The sequence below is a fragment of the Zootoca vivipara genome, chromosome 8 (assembly GCF_963506605.1).
Source record: "Zootoca vivipara chromosome 8, rZooViv1.1, whole genome shotgun sequence".
NCBI classification, from domain to species: domain Eukaryota; kingdom Metazoa; phylum Chordata; class Lepidosauria; order Squamata; family Lacertidae; genus Zootoca; species Zootoca vivipara.
Window position 1 is genome coordinate 45,499,314 of NC_083283.1, and position 20,956 is coordinate 45,520,269.

At 39.1% G+C, this 20,956-nt stretch overlaps 2 protein-coding genes across 3 annotated transcripts in view; one reads left to right on the forward strand and one right to left on the reverse strand.

Moving 5' to 3' along the window:
• Positions 1 to 20,956, reverse strand: part of LOC132592550 (uncharacterized) — a 254,823-nt gene that overhangs the window by 83,256 nt on the left and 150,611 nt on the right. The window lies entirely within an intron of this gene.
• ROCK1 (Rho associated coiled-coil containing protein kinase 1) overlaps positions 1 to 20,956 on the forward strand; it is a 60,312-nt gene that overhangs the window by 10,251 nt on the left and 29,105 nt on the right. For both annotated transcript variants that reach the window (XM_035124717.2, XM_035124718.2), the window contains exons 2-17: positions 4,321 to 4,402; positions 6,759 to 6,859; positions 7,512 to 7,649; positions 8,272 to 8,447; positions 9,814 to 9,898; positions 10,304 to 10,448; positions 11,576 to 11,714; positions 13,553 to 13,644; positions 14,191 to 14,350; positions 15,559 to 15,625; positions 16,963 to 17,051; positions 17,994 to 18,042; positions 18,940 to 19,075; positions 19,324 to 19,415; positions 19,552 to 19,798; positions 20,591 to 20,697. In XM_035124717.2, coding sequence (XP_034980608.1) covers positions 4,321 to 4,402; positions 6,759 to 6,859; positions 7,512 to 7,649; positions 8,272 to 8,447; positions 9,814 to 9,898; positions 10,304 to 10,448; positions 11,576 to 11,714; positions 13,553 to 13,644; positions 14,191 to 14,350; positions 15,559 to 15,625; positions 16,963 to 17,051; positions 17,994 to 18,042; positions 18,940 to 19,075; positions 19,324 to 19,415; positions 19,552 to 19,798; positions 20,591 to 20,697 — 1,905 coding nt within the window. The remainder of the gene's footprint in view (positions 1 to 4,320; positions 4,403 to 6,758; positions 6,860 to 7,511; positions 7,650 to 8,271; positions 8,448 to 9,813; positions 9,899 to 10,303; positions 10,449 to 11,575; positions 11,715 to 13,552; positions 13,645 to 14,190; positions 14,351 to 15,558; positions 15,626 to 16,962; positions 17,052 to 17,993; positions 18,043 to 18,939; positions 19,076 to 19,323; positions 19,416 to 19,551; positions 19,799 to 20,590; positions 20,698 to 20,956) is intronic.

The window sequence follows — 20,956 nt, forward strand, 5'->3', positions numbered from 1 at the left end:
GCATGTAGCCGATTGTCAGTATTATTTATTTTACTGCTAATTAACCCCCCCCCCACGAGCCCACTAGGACCTTCTTTGGATCTGACTTCTTAACTCCCTGATGTCCTCCCACTCCTCCTTGTTTGACCACCCTCTCTGTGGGCCTCATGATATGCATGTGCATGTGTATATCTGGGGAAGAGCCAGCTATGCATTTTTACTCAAAAGAACCCCATTGTGTTCCTTAGAGCTTGCTCCCTAGTAAGTGTATTTAGGAATGCATGTTTTGTGGTACAAATTACCCACCCAAGCAGTTCCATACATTGTGGGAGAGGGAGAAGTAAATAAATCTTCTTGCTTTCCTCTTCATCACAGGTTCAGGACTTGATAGTAGTGCTAGACTCCTGAGGTTCAGGATTAGGTGAGGGGGATTAGGTGATGGGGAAATTACTCCACTGAGCTTCAGCAGTCTTATAAACTATGGGGAGAATTTACCTGCTGTTCTCTCCCCTCCTGCCCACTGCTGTTTCCAGATCTTTAGCTTATTAGCTAAAAGGACCATTCACATTAACAGGGTTACCAGACATCCCCGTTTCCCGGGGACAGCCCCCAGATTCGCAAATAAGTCCCTGGACAAATTTCATTCCCGGAATGTCCCCAGATTTCATCTAATGTCCCCGGGAAACACAACAGTGGCAGTCTCAGCAGCCCAGAGCAGTTGGCTCTGGCTGGCTTCAGGAGCTGCTCAGAAGTCCCCATATGATGGTGGTGCAGGGGCTCTAAGATGCAGTTTCCGGGCTGCCTCCACCTTCCCTGACCCCAGCAACTAAACTGTGAAGGGAGGCTTCATGCTGCCAATTGGAGAATCCTCCCAACTCCTACTTGCGTGCAAGCAGGAGCGGGGCAGGGATCTCTCAGCTGGGAAGGGAGGCTTCACGCTGCCTATCAGAGCTTGCGTGCAAGCAGGAGGGGGCAGGGATCTCTCAGTTAGGCAACAAGAAGCCTCCCTTGCCAGTTGAGGGATCCCATCCCCTCCTACTTGCACGCAAGCTCTGATAGGCATAAGTAGGAATTTGGATGGGGCTACTCCAAAAGGCAATGTGAAGCCTCCCTTCCCAGCTGAGGGATCCCTGCCCCCTCCTGCTTGCATGCAAGTCAGAATGGGATTGGGGCTGCTCCATTGGGAAGGGAGACATTGCGCTGCCCGAGCCTTGCTGCCTTCTCCACTTTCCATGCCTGATCCACTGCACACCGCTTCCCCACCACCACCACTGAAGAACCAACAACTCAGGGGCTGCTCAGGCTCATGGAGAAAGGAGATAGAAGCCTCGGAGGAAGGGGAATTGTGGCGGTTGAGGTCAAGGCGGCGGCCGCCTCTCTGCCACCACCATTGCTGCAGCTTCAAGGTCCTGAACGTGTAGCAACTAATTAATTAATTCATTAATTAAAGTGTCCCCGGATTCATTGAAAATATCTGGTAACCTTACATTAAGAGGCAGTATGTTTCTGCATACCAAAACAGGAGAAGGCCATGCATTTAAGAACAAGAGCAGAACAAAGGCAGAACAGAACCCAGCATCCTGTTCTCCTAGTTGCCGACCAGATGTCTATATTAAGAATACTATATTAAAAAAGGCTGTTGCTTTGCCTTTCTTGTCTGTTGTGTAAGCTTTTTGGAGGCATTTAGTTTTCCACTACTGAAAACAAAATGGTGTACTTGATTAACTTTTGGATTGATCCAGCAGGGCTTTCCTTGTGCTATTATCACATTCCCATTTGTTCTCAGATATCAGGCGCCTTCCAATATCTGAGCTGTATATTTTCATAGTTTAGTCATACCTTGATTTAATAGACAAAATATCTGGGACAAAGGACACTAAAACAATTAGACTTTTATAACCAAATTTCACAAGCTGAGAAATAAAATAATTAATGATAATAAGGCTTCTGGGCAATCAAAATTATCAAGGAACTGGAGCAACTCCTCTGTGAGGAAAGGAAACATTTTGGGCCTTAGTTTAAAGCAGGGGTGGGAAGTTTTTTTGCTTCTTGGGCCAGATTCTTTATCAGGATCAGACTTACGGATGGTGTCACCCATCTGTCAGTTGCATAGCTGCCAAGTTTTCCCTTTTCTCGCGAGGAAGCCTATTCAGCATAATGGAAAATCCCTGAAAAAAAGGGATAACTTGGCAGCTATGGTCAGTTGCTTGATGTCACAGTGATGGTGAGTGATTTGGCACTTTGAAGTCTCATAGTGCATTGCAGGTAGTAAAGCGCTGCTAAAACAAAGGTGTTTTCCTCCATTTACATTTAGCCCTGCCCAGCTGGTAGGATTCAACTGTTGCTCATCAGTTGATGAATGGGGGTTAAATCCTGCTATATTATTGAGTGTTCCAGTTCCCTGCAGGATTGAATCCCAACTCTCTGCCAGAGAGTGACATCAGTTGGTTGACAGAGATGTTCAGTTTTGGGGAAATGGCTCTGTCAGCCAAATAGGACCCACTGAGGGGCCAATATTTACTGCCATGTTTTAAAGAAAAGGCAAGTAAGAGGGCACATTATAAAGGTTTGTGAAATTATGCATGGTGCTGAGAAATTGAATAGGGAAAAGTCTTTCTTCCCCTCTCATAACACTACAACTCACTGAATCCAATGAAGCTGAATGTTCGAAGATTAAGGGCAGATAAAAGAAAGTACGTCTTACAAAACAATTTGTTCTTACAAGAGGTAGTGACAGCTACCAGTCTGAAAGCCTTTCAAACAGTGTCTCCTAATTGCTGGGGCAACCCAGTTAGATAGGCGGCATATAAATATAAATATTATTATTATAATTCCCACCAGATGTCTAATAGAAAAAGAACTACCAGACTTTTGGAAGACATCTGAAGGCGACCCTGAGGGACGCGGGTGGCGCTGTGGGTTAAACCACAGAGCCTAGGGCTTGTCGATCAAAAGGTCGGCGGTTCGAATCCCCGCGACGGGGTGAGCTCCCCTTGCTCGGTCACAGCTCCTGCCATCCTAGCAGTTCGAAAGCACGTCAGAGTGCAAGTAGATAAAAAGGTACCGCTACAGCAGGAAGGTAAACAGCGTTTCCGTGTGCTGCTCTGGTTCACCAGAAGTGGCTTTGTCATGCTGGCCATATGACCTGGAAGCTGTACGCCGGTTTCCTTGGCCAATAACGCGAGATGAGCGCCGCAACCCCAGAGTCTGTCACGACTGGACCTAATGGTCAGGGGTCCCTTTAGCTTTACATTTAATGTTTAATAGATTATTGTATTTTAATATTCTGTTGGAAGCCGCCCAGAGTGGCTGGGCAAACCCAGCCAGATGGGCGGGATATAAATAATAAATATTATTATTATTACAGTATTTATTATTATCTAACTGTGAACCACCAATTTAAAAGACAGATTCAGACGATTAGAAAGATTCATGGAGGATACGACTTTCAACTTCTACTGGCCATGATGGCTCTGTTTTGCTTCCACTGTTCAAAGTATGCCTCTGAATTCAAGTTGCTAGGAATCGCAAGTGAGAAGAGTACTTCTGTGCTCAGTTTCTGCTTGCAGGCTTCCCATGGGCATTTGGTTGGTCCAGCAGGACTCTTATGTTCTTATGACTGCTCAATCAAAGCAGTTTGTCATAATCCCTTACTAATAGGAGTAAGACATGCTGCATGTGAGAGTCTAGGAAATGGGGTAATTATCCAGCCCTGGCATTGGAAGAGAAATAATAGCACATCTCTGACCTTCCTTCACCTAAATCTCACACGGGGACCTAGTCTCAGATCAAAATAGTTTTTACTAAATGTTCTTCCAATATTATTTGGATTATATGTGTTTGGGGATAAAAGTAATGTAGGTAAATGAGAATCCTCTTCTTGAACCTTTGAGGTAGGCATAGGTTGACGGGGTGGTGATGGAATCTTCACTGGATTCAAGCCCTATATGCCCTTTGAACTTTACTAAGTAGAATGCTAAGAAGAGAGTTTGTATTTGGGGTCCCTTCTACACACGTTGTTTATTAAATATGAAACTTAAACTAGACATTATTTTGATGGGGCACCAAGTAGGTCCATTTGACACAGTTCAGTATACTTGTGCTCCCTCAAACTTTAGCTCTTGCCCTATAAGTGCTTTTTCTCTCCTGCATTCAGAGTCAAGCTCCTCTGCCCCACCTGTGACCAACTTTTTACTTCTTTATATATCTCATTTTGTAGACGGTAGTGTGATGAATTATTTAAACTTCTTGTATTCTTTAAACATTTTAAAGCCTGAGAAGTTGTATATAGCTAATGCATACAAATTGTGTTCTAAAGAAAACATCACTTTTGTTCTTCAGGATGGATTAGATGCATTGGTGTACGATTTGGACTTTCCTGCCTTAAGAAAAAATAAAAACATAGACACCTTTTTAAACAAATGTAAGTATATGTCTTTGTATATATGTTTACAGGATTTCTGGTGTTGATAATGTTCCAATATACAGCTTTTTTATAAAAAGAAAAGGAATTTTATGTGGTTAGCAGTATGCATGGAAATATCTTTTTCTCACCTACATATGTATTATCACAGAGTTGTTACTGCCATGAACTTGTTGGAGGAAGCATGGGCTTAAAATTAAAGCAAAGCTGGGAAAAGAGAGGCAGATGTGGCAATTCATGCTGTGCATGTAATGAGTAGGCCTGGGCAATGTTTGTATCAATTCATTGCCTGAAAATGGTTTAAAGTTAAAATTGCAAGACTAGTTTCAGAATTTTGGAAGAGACAATGTATTGTGAATCCCCACTCAGCCCCAGCTGCAGCCAGCATCGTGCTCTTCAATCCAGAGAGCCCAGCCAGGCCACCTGATGGTCACCCACTCCCTCCCTTCCTCCGCAGCCCAGCTGCCAGCCCCTGGAGCCCAAGACAAGAGTGTGGCTTGCCAGTCTGCGCCTTAATTTGTTTCTCTGGTTGTGTGAGTGCCGGCAGGCTGTCTCCTCCCTCCTTCCTCCTTGCGCTGATCACTGAGCAGAATGGAGGCACCTCCTGTGACTCACGTAGCACTCCAGAGGGTGGCTCCCAGTAGCTGTGGTTTCAGGGTGAGCCGTGGCCCGTGGCTGTGTGGAGGGTGGTGGCTTATCTGTGGCAGTTCCAAGGCTTTGGAAGGCCCTCTCTGTGGAAATCCACCTGGCTTCTTCTATGTTGCCTATTTCTATAAAAATATAAAATGATTTTAAACAAACAAACTTTAAAAAAGTTGTTATTTTTATTCCTGTTTTTCTTTTTCCCCTTTAAAAAAATTAAATTGCTTTATTGAAATTATAAATTAAAACTTACAAATCAAACCAATCAAAACATGTTCAAATCAAAATCATACATCAAATCAAAATCAAAGCACATCATAATCAAACATACATACAATGATGACTTGTTATGGCAGTAAACCAGAGGACTCTTTCATATTTTCACATTTGCTTACTGTCCTGGTAATCTTACATTATACAACTTGGTAGTCTAATTGCTTAACTTTTAAAACATTATAATTTTGGATTTCCTCTTCATATATGCCAAAATATTTATCATTTTGTGGGCAAGCCACTATTTTATTTCAATTTAAATGTCCTAACTGCAATGGGAGAATGATAGTATAGTATAGTATAGTATAGTATAGTATAGTATAGTATAGTATAGTATAGTATCAATTTAATGGATGTTTAAAGATGATGTTTTTGGTGCATTAAGTTGTCCAAGTGTTACCTTATGTGTTTGAATAGCGTGAAATCAGAGGTTTCCTACTTGGTAAGTTCATTCCTTTGGAATGTAGGAAGTTGCCTTATACTGTGTTGGACCATTGGTCCATTTAGGCAGCAGCTCTCCAGTGTTTCAGACGAGGTACATTCTGAGCCCCACCTGTACATGCTTGTGATTGTACCTGGAAATTTTTCCATGCAAAGCAGGTGCTCTGCCACTGATCTACAACCCTTTTGCCTTCCCAGCACTGAAAATTTACAATAGTTTATCTGTGGCTTGGGGAGGCACACTCTATATGTATATCTTAATAAGGATTGTAATTTGTCAGTATTCTAGGATGTAAATATTGTTCCTTTGAACCTTTCATTAGAAAAGTCTGTTTCAGTTGCTGTGTTCTGCAACCACAGAACTGAAATACTTTTTATATAATCTCATGCCAGTGTTGACCCATGTAGATTAAAATAGAATGTTACCAAATTTGGAGTTAGACTATTTGACCACTGGGAATTTAAATTAATGCAGTTTATTGGATGATGATTTTTAAAAATGCAGAATTCCTGCTTTTATTTTCATGGTAAATTTGTTTTTTAACATAAAAAAGGCCAAAAACTGGAATCTTATTTTAGTATCTAGTTTGTAACCTAAATAGCTGTTATGCTATTTGATGAATGCAGATTTGTCTAGTCTAATTACTAGTCTAATTACTTGTTTCATATATTTCATAAATTAAAATTGAACTTCTCTCCTGACCTGTTCCTACAGTGAGTTGTTTTATTGTGCATTTGGTATTTATATGTTGCCATAGGAATGAAAGTAACTTCGAAAGGAGATATTTGCAGTAAAGAAAAAAAGAGCTTTAAAAAAAGCAAACTCTTGTCTTTAAACAATTTGTGTATTTAACAGGCAACAGATGTTGCAAGAAATTACCAGCAAATGAAATATGAATAGAATGAGATGTTTACCCAGTACATTTTTCTTATATTTTTAAGATTGCATGTGTGCTTATGTCTCATGGTGTAGTTTTTTTAATTTATATTTTCATCACAGATAAAGACACAATAAACAAAATCAGAGATCTGCGTATGAAAGCTGAAGATTATGAAGTGGTGAAAGTGATTGGCAGAGGTGCATTTGGGGAAGTTCAGTTGGTAGGTTTACGTTTTGTGTATGAATAAGGCTAGCATTTATAAAAGAGGCAGCTGCAATTGTAATGAAAAAACAATGCTTACATGTGCACCGTATATTTGTGGTGATTTTCCATTTGATCCCATGACACTTCATGTTTTTTTTTAAAGTTACTTGTAAGCAATCACAAAGCTCTTTTGATGAACAAGCATAGCAGGACCAAAACAGTAAAAAATGGCCCTGATTTTAAAGACACCTATTAACCACAGGCTTTTGTGGGTGCCATGGTGCCTGCTAGTGCTGGGTTAGTGATATCTACTGTGTGTCTTCAACCAGGTACACCAGACCAAGCACATTACAGTACCTTTCAGTCATAAAATCATTCAACATTTCCCATAGATATGCCAAGCCATGCCATGACCTTGCTGCTTTTTCCAGGGTCACAGTGCTAAGGTTTTTCAGGTTTACAAATGCGTTGACTATGCTCTGGAGAGCTTGAGAAGATCAGGGGTGCTGTCTGTCTTTATGTGAAATGCAGAAGGACCTGCCATGCAATACTTGGGTATTGCATATTGATTGATGAAAGGCATGTGTAGCATATTCATGTAGACTAAGCTTTGCCTTAAATTTTAATTTATGGTAACATTTTCTTCATCTTAAAATTTGTTTTTAAAGGTAAGACACAAGTCATCACGGAAGGTTTATGCCATGAAGCTTTTGAGCAAGTTTGAAATGATAAAAAGATCAGATTCTGCATTCTTTTGGGAAGAAAGAGATATCATGGCATTTGCGAATAGCCCTTGGGTTGTGCAGGTATATTGACTATTTTTTGATGTGTTTATACCATTAGTTTTGCTGAGTAAGGAAAAGTTCATTTTTCAGTAAAAGTGCTAATTTACAGATTTTAGCAAGTTTAAGTATGTTTGCATTTGCTGTTCCAAGTTGTGCAGTGCATATAAATGTGATGATTACTAAAAATAGAAAACCCGAGTGAATAATTTTTAAATATCTTGGGCAGAATCCGGCATATAAGACGACTGGGCGTATAAGAAATACGACCCGGCGTATAAGGCGACCCCCCCCCATCTTTTGAGAAGATTTTCCTGGGTTAAAAAGTAGTCTTATACACAGGAATATACAGTAATATGCTGTCCTGTTTGTTCTCAGGCTGGTAACCATTGTTTCCTTGTTCAGATGAAACAAGGAAACTATGGATAAGTAAGTCCTTCCTGGTTTAATTGCAGCTTGCTGCAAGTGTATTTTCAGATAAATAAGGCATTGTATTTAGATGGTAAACTGGTTCTTCCTTTTGGTTGATACACATATTGAACAGCAATGAATTGCTAATACTTTAAATGTTAACAAATCTAATTGAGAGGAAGGCAATAATGATGAACGCAACACACAGTAATCTTAGTTTTATTTCCTTTTACAGTTATTTTATGCATTCCAAGATGACCGCTACCTTTACATGGTGATGGAATACATGCCTGGTGGGGACCTAGTGAATTTAATGAGCAACTATGATGTTCCTGAGAAATGGGCAAGATTTTATACTGCAGAAGTTGTTCTTGCATTAGATGCAATTCACTCAATGGGCTTTATTCACAGGTGCATATGCTATTTTTATTAATATCTGAATACCTTCAGTATTCTATATGGAGTGCATTACAGTATAATCAGTTGCATGTTTAAAATATTTTTTGAACATTTATTCTAAATAGCCAGAATTTGCCCACTTTCTTACATGTTTGGGCTTGTCAGTGGCAGCCATTTTGGGCAGAAACCATGGATGGAAAGAGGAAAGGAGGCAAGGATTGAACAAATCAATTGAACAAATCAAGAAGCAGGAAAGATTGGACAGGGAGAAGCTTTTTCCTTTGTTTGTCTTTTGCTGGTTGGCTGCAGAAGTTTGTGGTGGAAACCAGGGAGGGAGAGATTTATGCTAGTATAGATGAGAAATTCCAAATTCTGCAAAATCCAAACTCACTCCCCCCCCCCAATGGATCTTGGATTTGGGTTACACAAATAGACTTCTGATTATGTTGCCACTTCTGATTATGTTGCCAATAAGGTAAGGTGAGGCTCTACCACAGGGGTTGGCAAGGTTTACCGGCCATGGGCTGGATCACTCCCACGGAGATTGTCTGTGGGCCAGACTGGCGCAGCATGACACCGGAAATTGCCAGAAATTGCTTCTGCACATGCCCAGATGCTGAAAATCGTACCTGTACAAGAACCGATTTTTGGCGTCTGGACATGCACAGACACAATTTCTGGTGCCGCTCGGTGAGTCCCTGCACCAAGCTACACTGGTTTAGCGCAGCATGCGGGGGACTTGCCGAGCAGGTGGCTCGGTTCAGGGGCGGTTTGTGGGCCGGTAAAATGGTCTTCGTGGGCCGCATCTGGCCCATGGGCCGCACGTTGCTGACCCCTGCTCTACCATATGCTGAGAGAGAGAGAAGAGGGAGGGAGAGGGAGAGAGAGAGAAAGAGAAAGAGAGAGAGAGAGTAGTGGGGAAATTAAAACGTGTAGTTTTGCAATGTATTTTGTGTTAAGAGATACAGAGGCAGCTTCACATTGAACGAAAGTCAAGTTTAAGAAATACTACGGTGGCACTGGAAGCTTAGCCTCTTCCTAAAGAAAATTTCTGTCCTCTGTCTCATTTTTAATGGTGATATGCTCATGGCAAATTATGCTGCCAGTGGACTTTTAAAGGGGTCAGGCAGCTGGTGATTGGAAAGACCTCTGAGACCCAGGAGAGCCACTCACAGTTGTGTAAAGCAGTTTCATTTGTTTGTGTGTTTAAATCACAGTTAGAGGAGGAATTTGCTCAAGGAAGAGGATAATGGCCAAAGGTTGGTTCTAAGTTTGCTAGCTGTTGGTTGTTAACCATCTTATGTGGCAAGACGTTTATGTAGCATAGGTGGGTTTTTAAAAAATATATAAAACCTAGATTGATTTGCTTTCTTTTCAGAGATGTAAAGCCTGATAATATGCTGCTAGATAAATCTGGTCATTTAAAACTAGCAGATTTTGGTACCTGTATGAAGATGAATAAGGTTGGTATGCTTTTTTTATTTAAAAAAATCTGAATTAACTTCCATGCTTTTGGAAGTAATATTTTTCTGGAAGAATGTTACTTGGATATCAATTTTGCCTAAATTTTAGATACTTGGAATACTGATGTGGTTTTTTTTAGTTTATTGCTTGTTTAAAATTTTTTGGGCATGTTTTAAAGTGTTGCTTTTATTGTATATGCCAGTAATTGTATTGTTTTATTCTTTTTGTAAACTAAATAATTTTTATGAAATAAATAAAATTCTTAAGATTTAAAGTTTAGCTTACATTTTTGACACATTTCCCCAAGGAAATCTAGGAAAATGTTTTGCTTCAAGATACTTTTCAGATCTTAGGTGAATTCTACAGAGTGCCTGTTTTAAATAGCTCCTCTCTTTTCTTTATAGGAAGGCATGGTACGATGTGATACAGCTGTTGGAACGCCAGACTATATATCCCCAGAAGTATTAAAATCTCAAGGTGGTGATGGTTACTATGGACGAGAATGTGACTGGTGGTCAGTTGGTGTCTTTTTGTATGAAATGCTTGTGGGTGAGCATCAAAATAATCAGTGTTCTGCAGATGACATGAACTGTATTTACTGTTGAATAAAACTGCCTTTTATTTTAACTATTGCTTACATGGAAGCAGGCCCCACGGAGTTCAATGGCTGCCTTTTACAAAGGTCATAGGATTGTAGTCTTCTATACTTCAACGCTACATCCTTCCAAATCTTATGCTGTTGCGAAACATCAAGTCAGGGAGCAGAAAGACTTCAGCTATTCAGGGTTTGATCCTTGTGTTCAGTAGAGACCTAGCTAGATAATGGGACGGCTTAATCTTATCCAACTCTTACTGAGGGATTGCATGTTGCCTTTCGGTGTAGAGTTTAGGATTTCAGTCTCCTTTATTTAATTCTCCCACCTGATGCTCTCTTTATTGTCTCTGGATGTCACTTTATTTATTTTATGAATTGACAGTATTATAACATTAATTGTTACACCTGTCAAAACAGTTGTATATGTAAAAACTATATATCTTATCTATAACAAAAACGTTTTAAAACAACACATAAAAACTATTCAAATCCAAGACATATACCAATGGAAAGGATAGAGGCTGCTACACTAAATGTCTGATTTTGATAGTAGTAGTAGTAGTAGTAACAACAACAACAACAACAACAACAACAACAACAACAACAACAACAACAACAACAATTTATTTCTTCCCCTCCCATCTGCCATGCAGAACACTGCACAGTGATTGGTTTTGTATGTAGAGCACATTGTAAAGGTTTTTGGTGCATAGATAACAATGGTCAGGCTATCTAAATCCCAAAATGGCCATAGTTGTCTTACCAACTCTAACTAGTACAAGGCAGTCCTAGCCACTAAAGTTAGAATCATGTGATGTGAAAATGCTTCTACCACATACATGTCAGAACATGAGCTTCTTGGATCTTCAGTACAACTGGAGTATTGCTTTCTAATTTGATTTTTATATTACGGTAAGTGATAAGGTGAATCCTGACTACTTAAAATCATGGCATGAGAAGTAGCAATCATTTGCTTTCTACATCCAGTATTTAGCCTAGTTCTGACACAATGTTTCCTTGGAATTTTATTGTCTTCAGGTATTGTGTGACATTTTCTCACTTTCGTTCTTTTTAATTTTAGGGGATACACCTTTTTATGCAGATTCTTTGGTTGGAACATACAGTAAAATTATGAACCATAAGAATTCTCTTAGCTTTCCAGATGATAATGATATTTCAAAAGATGCAAAAAATCTTATTTGTGGCTTTTTAACTGACAGGTAATATTTTACATCAAAATGAAAGTTTTTTATTTAGAGATTTTTCTATAGTAAACTTCATCACCTGGTGATAAACCAGTGTTTATGAATTTTACATATGTTTTAATAAACTTTTTAATCCTATTAGGTCTTGTCCTGATAATAAAATACAGTGTTGCTACTATAAAACCACTCTGTATACAAGCTTGAAATCAGTTTCCTAGTAATTCTATTTGTGGAATAATAATCTATGTTAATTGTTTAAAAAAATGTCTTTTATAAATGCTTAAGTACTTTAAGTTTATATACATTTTAAGCAGTGGGATAAAATAGTATACCCTATTTCTAATCATACCCTGCAAAATATTTAAAGAAATTAGAATTAAACTGGCTTCAAGTTTGAATATCTTAACATTTGTATGAATTTTAAAATCTTTTACCTCATTCCTGTGTGTGTGTGTTCTTTTCTGGACGCAAGGAATCATTTCTTGGACAGTCATTATCCAAACAGTTATTAGCTGTACAGTACAATGTGTTTCTCTTTAGCTTTAGTGTGCATGAGTATACCTGTTTATTATTCTTAGGTTTCATAATTTATGTAGAGATGGAATTATTATTTTTTTGCAATTTAAAATATTAGTAGGATTAGAAATGTGGTATCTTGAATACCCTAAACAGACTATAGATACACTTCTTCAAAATAACATGTGTGAGATTGTGCTGCTGATGTTCTCATAGACTTGGATCCAAAAGTATCCTTTCTGCAAGCAGAAAAACTATTCTGCTCATAAGAATGGGTTTTTATGACTTGGCAAAGAGCAGATGAGAAACTAATCTATAATGCCAGTAATGTTCTTGAGTTTGTAAAAGCTCCTATATAATCGTATGCGCAAGACTATTCAGTTTTTTTTTTCCAGGAAAAAATACTTCAAACTGTTTATAGTGTTAATCCCTGATGTGGAATAATTTTGTGCATTAATGATTGGAGTGCACACTTGCAGTTCTCCAGAACTGCAAAGCAAGACCTATGTTTTGGGCTTGCATTGCAACAGGGACTTGTTTATGAATGGGCAGGAATGCACCTAATCATTTTGTATACTTTGACATAATTCTAGATACATTGTTGTGAGAAGACTTACCCTAGCACTTATACAGCAGCTTACAGAAACAGTGACGATTCAGTTCATAGTCTGTAGCAGTTGAGGAACATATATCAAAAGGAGGGGGGGATCTGCAGTGTGTTTTGTTGAGGAAAAACCCCACTTTGGGAGGGTGTAAAGTGGATGGGAGGAGTGGTTAATATTTTCTATATACCTTATTTCAGTCTACCCCAGACAGAGCCGTCTTAAGCATCCCTGGCGCCGTGGTGCGGCAGGTCCCTCCGGCGCCCTCCCTGCTCCGTTTTCCAGTGCAGTGGGCGCTGCTGCGCGGCGGGCGGGTGGGCTGGCTCAGCGCGCAGCTTGGCTGCCGGGCGCTGCTGCATGGTGGGCGGGTGGGCGGGAGCACGGCCGCCGGGCACGGCAGCGCGGCTGTGCCGCGCCCCCCTCTGGTGGGAGGGCGCCCTGCGCCACCCAGCCTGTCCATAGGGCCGGCCCTGACCCCAGAGTTTCAAGACAGTGTTATGAGGTAGCATGAGTTTGAACCACAGGAGGTGTGAAACTGCTCCCTCACCCCAGATTTGGAGTGGATAAGCAGTTGGTGATTTTCTTCTGAGCTCTTCTCAACTCCCAATAATCCCCTTTCTAATTTTCCATTTAAAAAGTGACTTATTGGGCTACTGTTGCAGACATTTGCATGCTTTATGTATTTTGATCTTCAGAGCTTGCATATTTACTTGTTTCAAAATATCCCTTCAACAGGGAAGTCAGATTAGGCCGAAATGGTGTGGAAGAAATCAAGCGACACCCTTTCTTCAAAAATGACCAGTGGTCTTGGGAAAACCTTAGAGACAGTAAGTATCTCTTTTGGCCATGCATGAAGCTATCTGCATTGAGGCCCATATCACCTCTTTTAAAACTCACTAGTATTAATTGGTTTGGTGTCCACACTTGTATATACACAAAGTTGCGTATGTATATATAGATCAGGCGCCTACTCCAGGCATAGAATTCACCACTTAGGACACTGCAGAAATTAAATAGCAACCAATTTTTAGTATTTGTGAAAATATATTGCTCAAGAGATCCCTATTTCATTGCTAATGTGAGGTCTCTTGAGTGACCAATGGGTGTGAGGTTTTTAAATTGGCAGCTGTCTGGGGACCTCAGGAACAATCTGTTCTGTTTAGTAATTACAACTATATTTAAGTTTTGAAGCTTTGAATTTTTAATAATAATCTTTTTTTCTATTGCATGTGCTGCTCAATGTAGAATAGAGTTAAATCTTGCCACGACTCCTTGTGATTCTTTCATGCCTCTTGTCCATTTCACATATAACATTTTAAATATATGAGTTTCAATAAACATTTTAGTAATCCTTTTTTTGTTTATATTGATAGCTGTAGCACCTGTTGTGCCTGATTTAAGTAGTGATATTGATACTAGTAACTTTGACGATTTGGAGGAAGATAAAGGAGAAGAAGAAACATTTCCTATACCAAAAGCATTTGTTGGCAACCAGCTGCCTTTTGTAGGATTTACTTACTACAGTAACCATCAGTAAGTATATATGTGCTACTGAAAATGCAGGCATGTGAGCATAAGTTGTGATAATAAGTCCTGTAAGATTTGAAAGCAATGTCACAAATGCAACTTAACAAAATCTGTCTTGCCATATACTGAAATGTGCAACACTTATTATAGCAGTTTTGAACTGCTATAATATGGTACGGGCAGCAATTTTGCACATCTAATTTTGGTTCCTCTTGATGTGACATCATACCTTATCTCTGATTTTTGTGTTTTTCTCAAGCAATGTCAGAAGGCCAGGCTTTTAAGTAATGATTACTTACAGTGCATGCTTACCTGGGATAAAGTCCCATTGAACTCAGTGCAGTTTATTTCTGAGTAGATGTTTGTAGAATTCCCCTGTGTTAAGGGTCAAATTATTCTATGTAATCTGCTCATTAATGTGCCTTTGAATTTGTTTGCTTACTAGCTATGGAGAATAGCAATAATGCCTAGTGAGAAAACAAGGAGACATCATGCAAGAGGTTGATTCACTTAGTTATTTGCTAATTTAATTTGCAAAGAGTTCATGGAGTCTTACTAGGATTGAGAAAAACGTCAGATTTCATCAAGAGAAGTTTTAACTCTTAAAGAGCATTCAGAATATGATAGTAATACATCCTACAGGTTAGAAATACATAGTTAGATACACATTTCACAATTACACAGCTAATTTCATGATTTTTGAGGAACTGTCCAGCGTTTGGTGTAGTAAAGCTTTTTACTACTACAGACAGAGGTTGTCCAATCTTCCTTGTAAGTTATGATTTTTCATCAGCTGCAAAACTGCAGAAAAAATGTTGTAAAGCAAAACAGTATATGATATTTGAAGGAAAGATGTCTAAATAGGGTGTTCATGTTGCATCTTTTCAGAAGATGTGTGCTCTCACGTTCAAATTTTAGTTAACAGCAGCGACTCAAAAATGTCAAAATACACCCTTAAAATTGCATGCACCCAACCCTCTATATAATGTGGGCATTTAAGTTTCAGGTATATGAGTTGCAGAAATGTGCAAGCAAAGTGATCAGGGGGCTGGAGTACTTTCACCATGAGGAAAAGCTAAGATGTGGGGTAGGGGGGGTTAGTTTTAAAAAGGGTAACTGAGGATAGAAATGAGAGAATTTCTAGTATGTAGAAAGTGGGGAGAAAAAAGTTGTTCTCTCCTCATATTACTATAACTTTTATTGTGTGCTTACAGGTATTTATCTAGCTGTACAGCAAACTCAAATGACAACAGAGCAAGCACCAATGTAGATAAAAGTTTGGTATGTCTTTTCTTCTTCTTTTACTCCCCCCCCTTTGTTGTCAGTTTAAGACCTCAAATAAGTGCTATTCGCTAATTGAATATTTTGTTGATGAATCCTTTGTATTGATAACTTGATTTGAATAAATGTAAATTACCAAGACATCCATATATACACAGGTCGCTCTTTCCGAACACAGTATAATCCCAGGAAATCATTTGTTAGGCAACCATTTGCATAATGAGCTGATGATTTTTATTATTTCCTATGGGAACATTTTTCTGGCTCTCTTTCCCTGCTTTCTGCCGGAATCTGATGCAACCAATCAACAAAAGCCAGACAAAGGAAAAGCTCATGTGTCCATTTCCTTTCTTCTCTCCCTTCTTTCCTCCATTCTCCCCCCACTCCCTCCATGCTTTCTGCCCAAAATGGCAACGCCAACCAGCTATTCCGATATCTGAATCAGCCCTTTGTGTAGTGAGGGTTGGGTATAATTCTTTGTGTTTGGATAACTGAGATTTTGTATAACGAACATTCCGATAGTGGGACCTATCAGAAGATTTGTTTTCAAACTATTGAAGGAAGTGTAACGTAAAGATTAATAACCAATATTTGCACTCGTGTAAGAATGAAAATGAGCGGGACGCAGGTGGCACTGTGGGTTAAACCACAGAGCCTAGAGCTTGCTGATCAGAAGGTCGGCGGTTCGAATCCCAGCGACCGGGTGAGCTCCCGTTGTTCGGTCACAGCTCCTGCCAACCTAGCAGTTCGAAAGCATGTCAAAGTGCAAGTAGATAAATAGGTACCGCTCCAAGTGGGAAGGTAAATGGCGTTTCCGTGTGCTGCTCTGGTTCGCCAGAAGCGGCTTTTTCATGCTTGCCACATGACCTGGAAGCCGTATGCCGGCTCCCTCGACCAATAACGCGAGATGAGCACCGCAACCCCAGAGTTGGTCATGACTGGACCTAATGGTCAGGGGTACCTTTACCTTTACCTTACCCTTACCCTTTACCTTTAAGTACTTTTTCTTTCCCATTATTGCAGCACAGCAGAGCTAAAATGTCACCAAAAATTAAATCTATTTTAATTTACAATGTTTATATACTACTCAATTATAATAAAACCTCAAAGTGGTTTACAAATGTGTCTTAATTTCTGGTCCCATTTATAAGAATGTGCCCATGTTTATTAATCTGTTAAAGCAGTAATCTCCTAGCTGAAACTTGCTGTTCCAATTTTACTGTGAACCATTCAAAGCAATTTTAGATAGCTGTTGTAAAATTCATTATAATTTAGCTAGTCCCATAAGATCCTGTAAAGTATGGCTTTCATTTTCATTTTGTATTTTATATTTAAAGCTGGAATCTCTGCAGAAAACTATCTATCAACTTGAAGAACAGCTACATAATGAAATGGAACTGAAAGATGAAATGGAACAAAAATTCAGGTGACTCATTTCATTCTATGTTATCAGAACTTCAGAAACATATTTTTTATTAATTTTATATTGGGGAATTATGATGGTATTAACACTTTATATGTGCTGACCAAGAGATTTGTAGCTCACCTCCAAAACTGAGCATCAGGGGCTTCGGAGCCAATTAATGGCACCAATTCTGAAAGTGATATTTTTAAGAGTTGCTGGTAGGAGCACGGATGCTTATGCTTGTTGGCATTACAAAGAGCAAGACTAAGCACTCTTAGGTGAATGTGCATCAGTTATCTTGGGAGTGAAGAATTTGAAAGGTAGGGATATAGTCACTTTGAGTCTCCCATTTGCCTGCTTTTTGGTTTAGTTTCCTTCCCTCTTAGAGCTCACCCTGGTTCTTCTCAGATTATGTTTAGGCTACTTGCTAGAGTATATGCATCTGGCTGCTATAAAATATTTCATATTCCTTAGTGGCAGCTTCAGATATTTGGAGCTAGTTTAAGATCTAAGGTGCTAGTTCTGCACAGAAATAGTTAAGTAAAATTCTTAGGTTGCTAGGATATCAGTGTTAGACATAATGCGTATTCAACATAGCACTAATTTGCTGGTTTCGTCAGCACAGGAATTTTCCCTTACGGATTGTTTCCCCCTCTGGAGCAGATTGGAGATGGCATAGAACACTCACAGTGAAGCAGAGGGAGAAAAGTCCTGTTTTCCTAGTGCTATTTAGTTGAATACTACCCACTCTATATGGCATTGGGCTATACCCATTAACAGGTTCGTGGTAGCCTATTCTGTACACCACTGTCAGCCTTTTGGTCACTTGGATGTAGATTACACAGCCATGATGATGTGAGTTATTCCAGTGTAATTGAGTTAAATTGGGTTGTTTGCAGAGGAGTTGTAGAGCAGTGTCCAAAAACAAAAAAGTGTCACTAACGTAATTTTATTTTTTTCTAGAACGTCAAACATTAAATTAGATAAGATAATGAAGGAATTAGATGAAGAGGTAAGTGATTTTTTGTGTGTGGTTGGAATTAGTCGTCCCCCCCCCATTTTTTTAAACAATGGTGTTAGAAGTTTATTTGCATACATGTGATTTCTTTCTTCAGTCATTTATTATTGCAAATAAAACAAATCTCTCTCTGAAGGATTTCTTTCCTTTTGGGAGAATGAGGAAAGTAAAGACTTGGATTGCTTGTACAGAGAGACTTTTGCCAGGGTCTTCATTCACTTATTTTAATCTCTACTCTTGGAACGCCGTCTCTCTAGCCCAAGCATGGCCAAACTTGGCCCTCCAGATGTTTTGGGACTACAACTCCCATCATCTCTAGCTAACAGGACCAGTGGTCAGGGATGATGGGAATTGTAGTCCCAAAACTTCTGGAGGGCCAAGTTTGGTCATGCCTGCTCTAGCCTGTCAAATTGATGGGCGTGTGGCTAGTGACTGTAAAAAAGCCAATATACAGATAACTCATATCAGTTTAATACAGTATTTTTTAAAAATCTAACACATTTATGATATTTATTGCTCTATTATATTCTAAAACATGAGAATATTTTCTTTCAAAGATGGATTATGAATTTCCTTAAAAAATTAATTTGGACCAGTTACAACTAAATAGTTGTCTGAGTGGGAGCCAGTGCAGTGAGTCCTTCTAGTGCAACAGGGTTTCCCCTTCTCTCCCTACGCACCCACTTAGATCGGCTCCCAGAACAGTGGGCAGGGAGAGAGATATTGTTCAGTCTGGCAAGCAGAAATGCTTATGCTGATCATATTAGCACAACGTTGAATTCCACTGACAGCTTCATTGGGATGATTAGAATTTCCTACTAAAGTTAAATGGTGAAAATTTCCTACTAAAGTTAAATGGTGAAAAATTAAATGGCAGTATTTAACTTGCAGGGCAGTCAGAGAAAAAATTTGGAATCAACAGTTACTCAGGTTGAAAAGGAAAATATGCTTCTGCAACATAGAATAAATGAATATCAAAGAAAATTTGATCAGGAGAATGAGAAACGTCGAAATGTAGAAAATGAAGGTAAGCTATATTTCCCTTCAGGAAGCACCTTTCAGGTAAGACTGATGGTCTCTTTTGTAGGATATTTTTTGAACAGCATGAATATATTAGTATTCTTTTCAGTATAATAACTGGGGCATATTTGTGTTTGAATATGCCTCAGAGCAGTGGTGGCTTGTTTTTTTTCTTGCTGTATAGAAATATTAGAAAAAATAACTCCAAGAGAGATGTATGTTTATTTACATTTAACATTTCCCCTTTGCATCTAGTGTCAACGCTAAAAGATCAGTTGGAAGACTTAAAAAAAATCAGTCAGCATTCACATATTACAAATGAAAAAATAACGCAGTTGCAAAAGCAAGTAAGCAATTTTCTATGGCTATATCTGGTTTCCCTCCAAAATGTATCAATTTAGGGTAAATGCAACAGAGCTGGATGTATTCATTGTATGATACCCACTGCTACTTTTTCTTAACTCCCCCTTCCCTTCCCAACAGCTTGAAGAGGCCAATGATTTACTGAGGACAGAGTCAGATACTGCAGCAAGATTGAGAAAGAGTCACACAGAAATGAGCAAGTCAGTAAGTCAGTTTGAAGCCCTAAACAGAGAATTGCAAGAGAGATGCAGAATCCTGGAAAACACAAAATTACAAGTGGAAAAAGACTATTATCAACTTCAAGCTGCATTGGAAGTGGAAAGAAGGGATAGGAGTCATGGATCAGAAATTATTGGAGAGCTACAAGGTAATAATTTAAGCCAAAGTAAATCTAATACAGTGGTACCTTGCTTTATGAACTTAATCCGTTCCGGAAGTCGTTCTTAAACCAAAGCGTTCTTAAACCAAGGCGTGCTTTCCCATAGCAGCGGGGGACTCAATTTACAAATGGAAGACACTCAACGGGAAGCGGAACATGTTCTTATTCCAAGGCAAAGTTCACAAACCAAAACACCTACTTCCAGGTTTGCAGTGTTCTTAATCCAAGCTGTTCTTAAACCAAGGTACCACTGTAGTGCCTTCATTTTTGTATTGATCAAATATACCTTAAAAATCCTGCTATTGCTTATTTTATGGCTACGGCTTATTTTCGGAGAAACAGGGGATATATGAATTCAGTGTGCTTTCAATATAGTGGTACCTTGGTTTACGAACTTAATCCGTTCCGGAAGTCTGTTCTTAAACCAAAGCCATTCTTAAACCGAGGTGCGCTTTACCTAATGAGGCCTCCGGCCGCTGGTGCCCTTCCACCGTTCAGCTTCCATTCGTTGACCGAGGTAAAGTTCGCAAACCGGAACACTACTTCTGGTTTTGCGGAGTTCATATACCAAATAGTTCATAAACAGGACTGTTCTTAATCCGAGGTACCACTGTGCTGAATTTTAATCCAAGTTGCGTAGCACTAACATTAGAAACACTGTCTCTTTTTTAATTAACCAACTACCTCTGATGTTTGTTGGGAGCTTTATGTGGGTAAATCATAGTTTCGGTTTTGTGTGCAAGTACTGTAGCAGATTATACTATTTAATTGTTTATGTAGCTCGGGTTACATCTTTACAAGAAGAAATCAAAGGTTTAAAGAACAATCTTGAAAGAGTGGAAGAAGAAAGAAAGCAGGCCCAGGACATGTATAATAATTCTGAAAAGGTAAGACCAATGAGGTATAAATTTATTGTTTTTTTGGAATACAGATGCATATTTATAAAAATCTATAAAAAGCAGCATGTGAATGTGATTGATAGGATGATTTTATAAGATCTAAATTAAGCCACTGTGTTTGAATTTAAGTTTGTTTAATTCAGTTGATGTGAGTGGGAATACATTGGCTCATGTAATATTTTTTATATAGTTCTGGATCAAGCTTTTAAGGGTGATAGAAATGTGGCATTAATACCAATGCATCTAT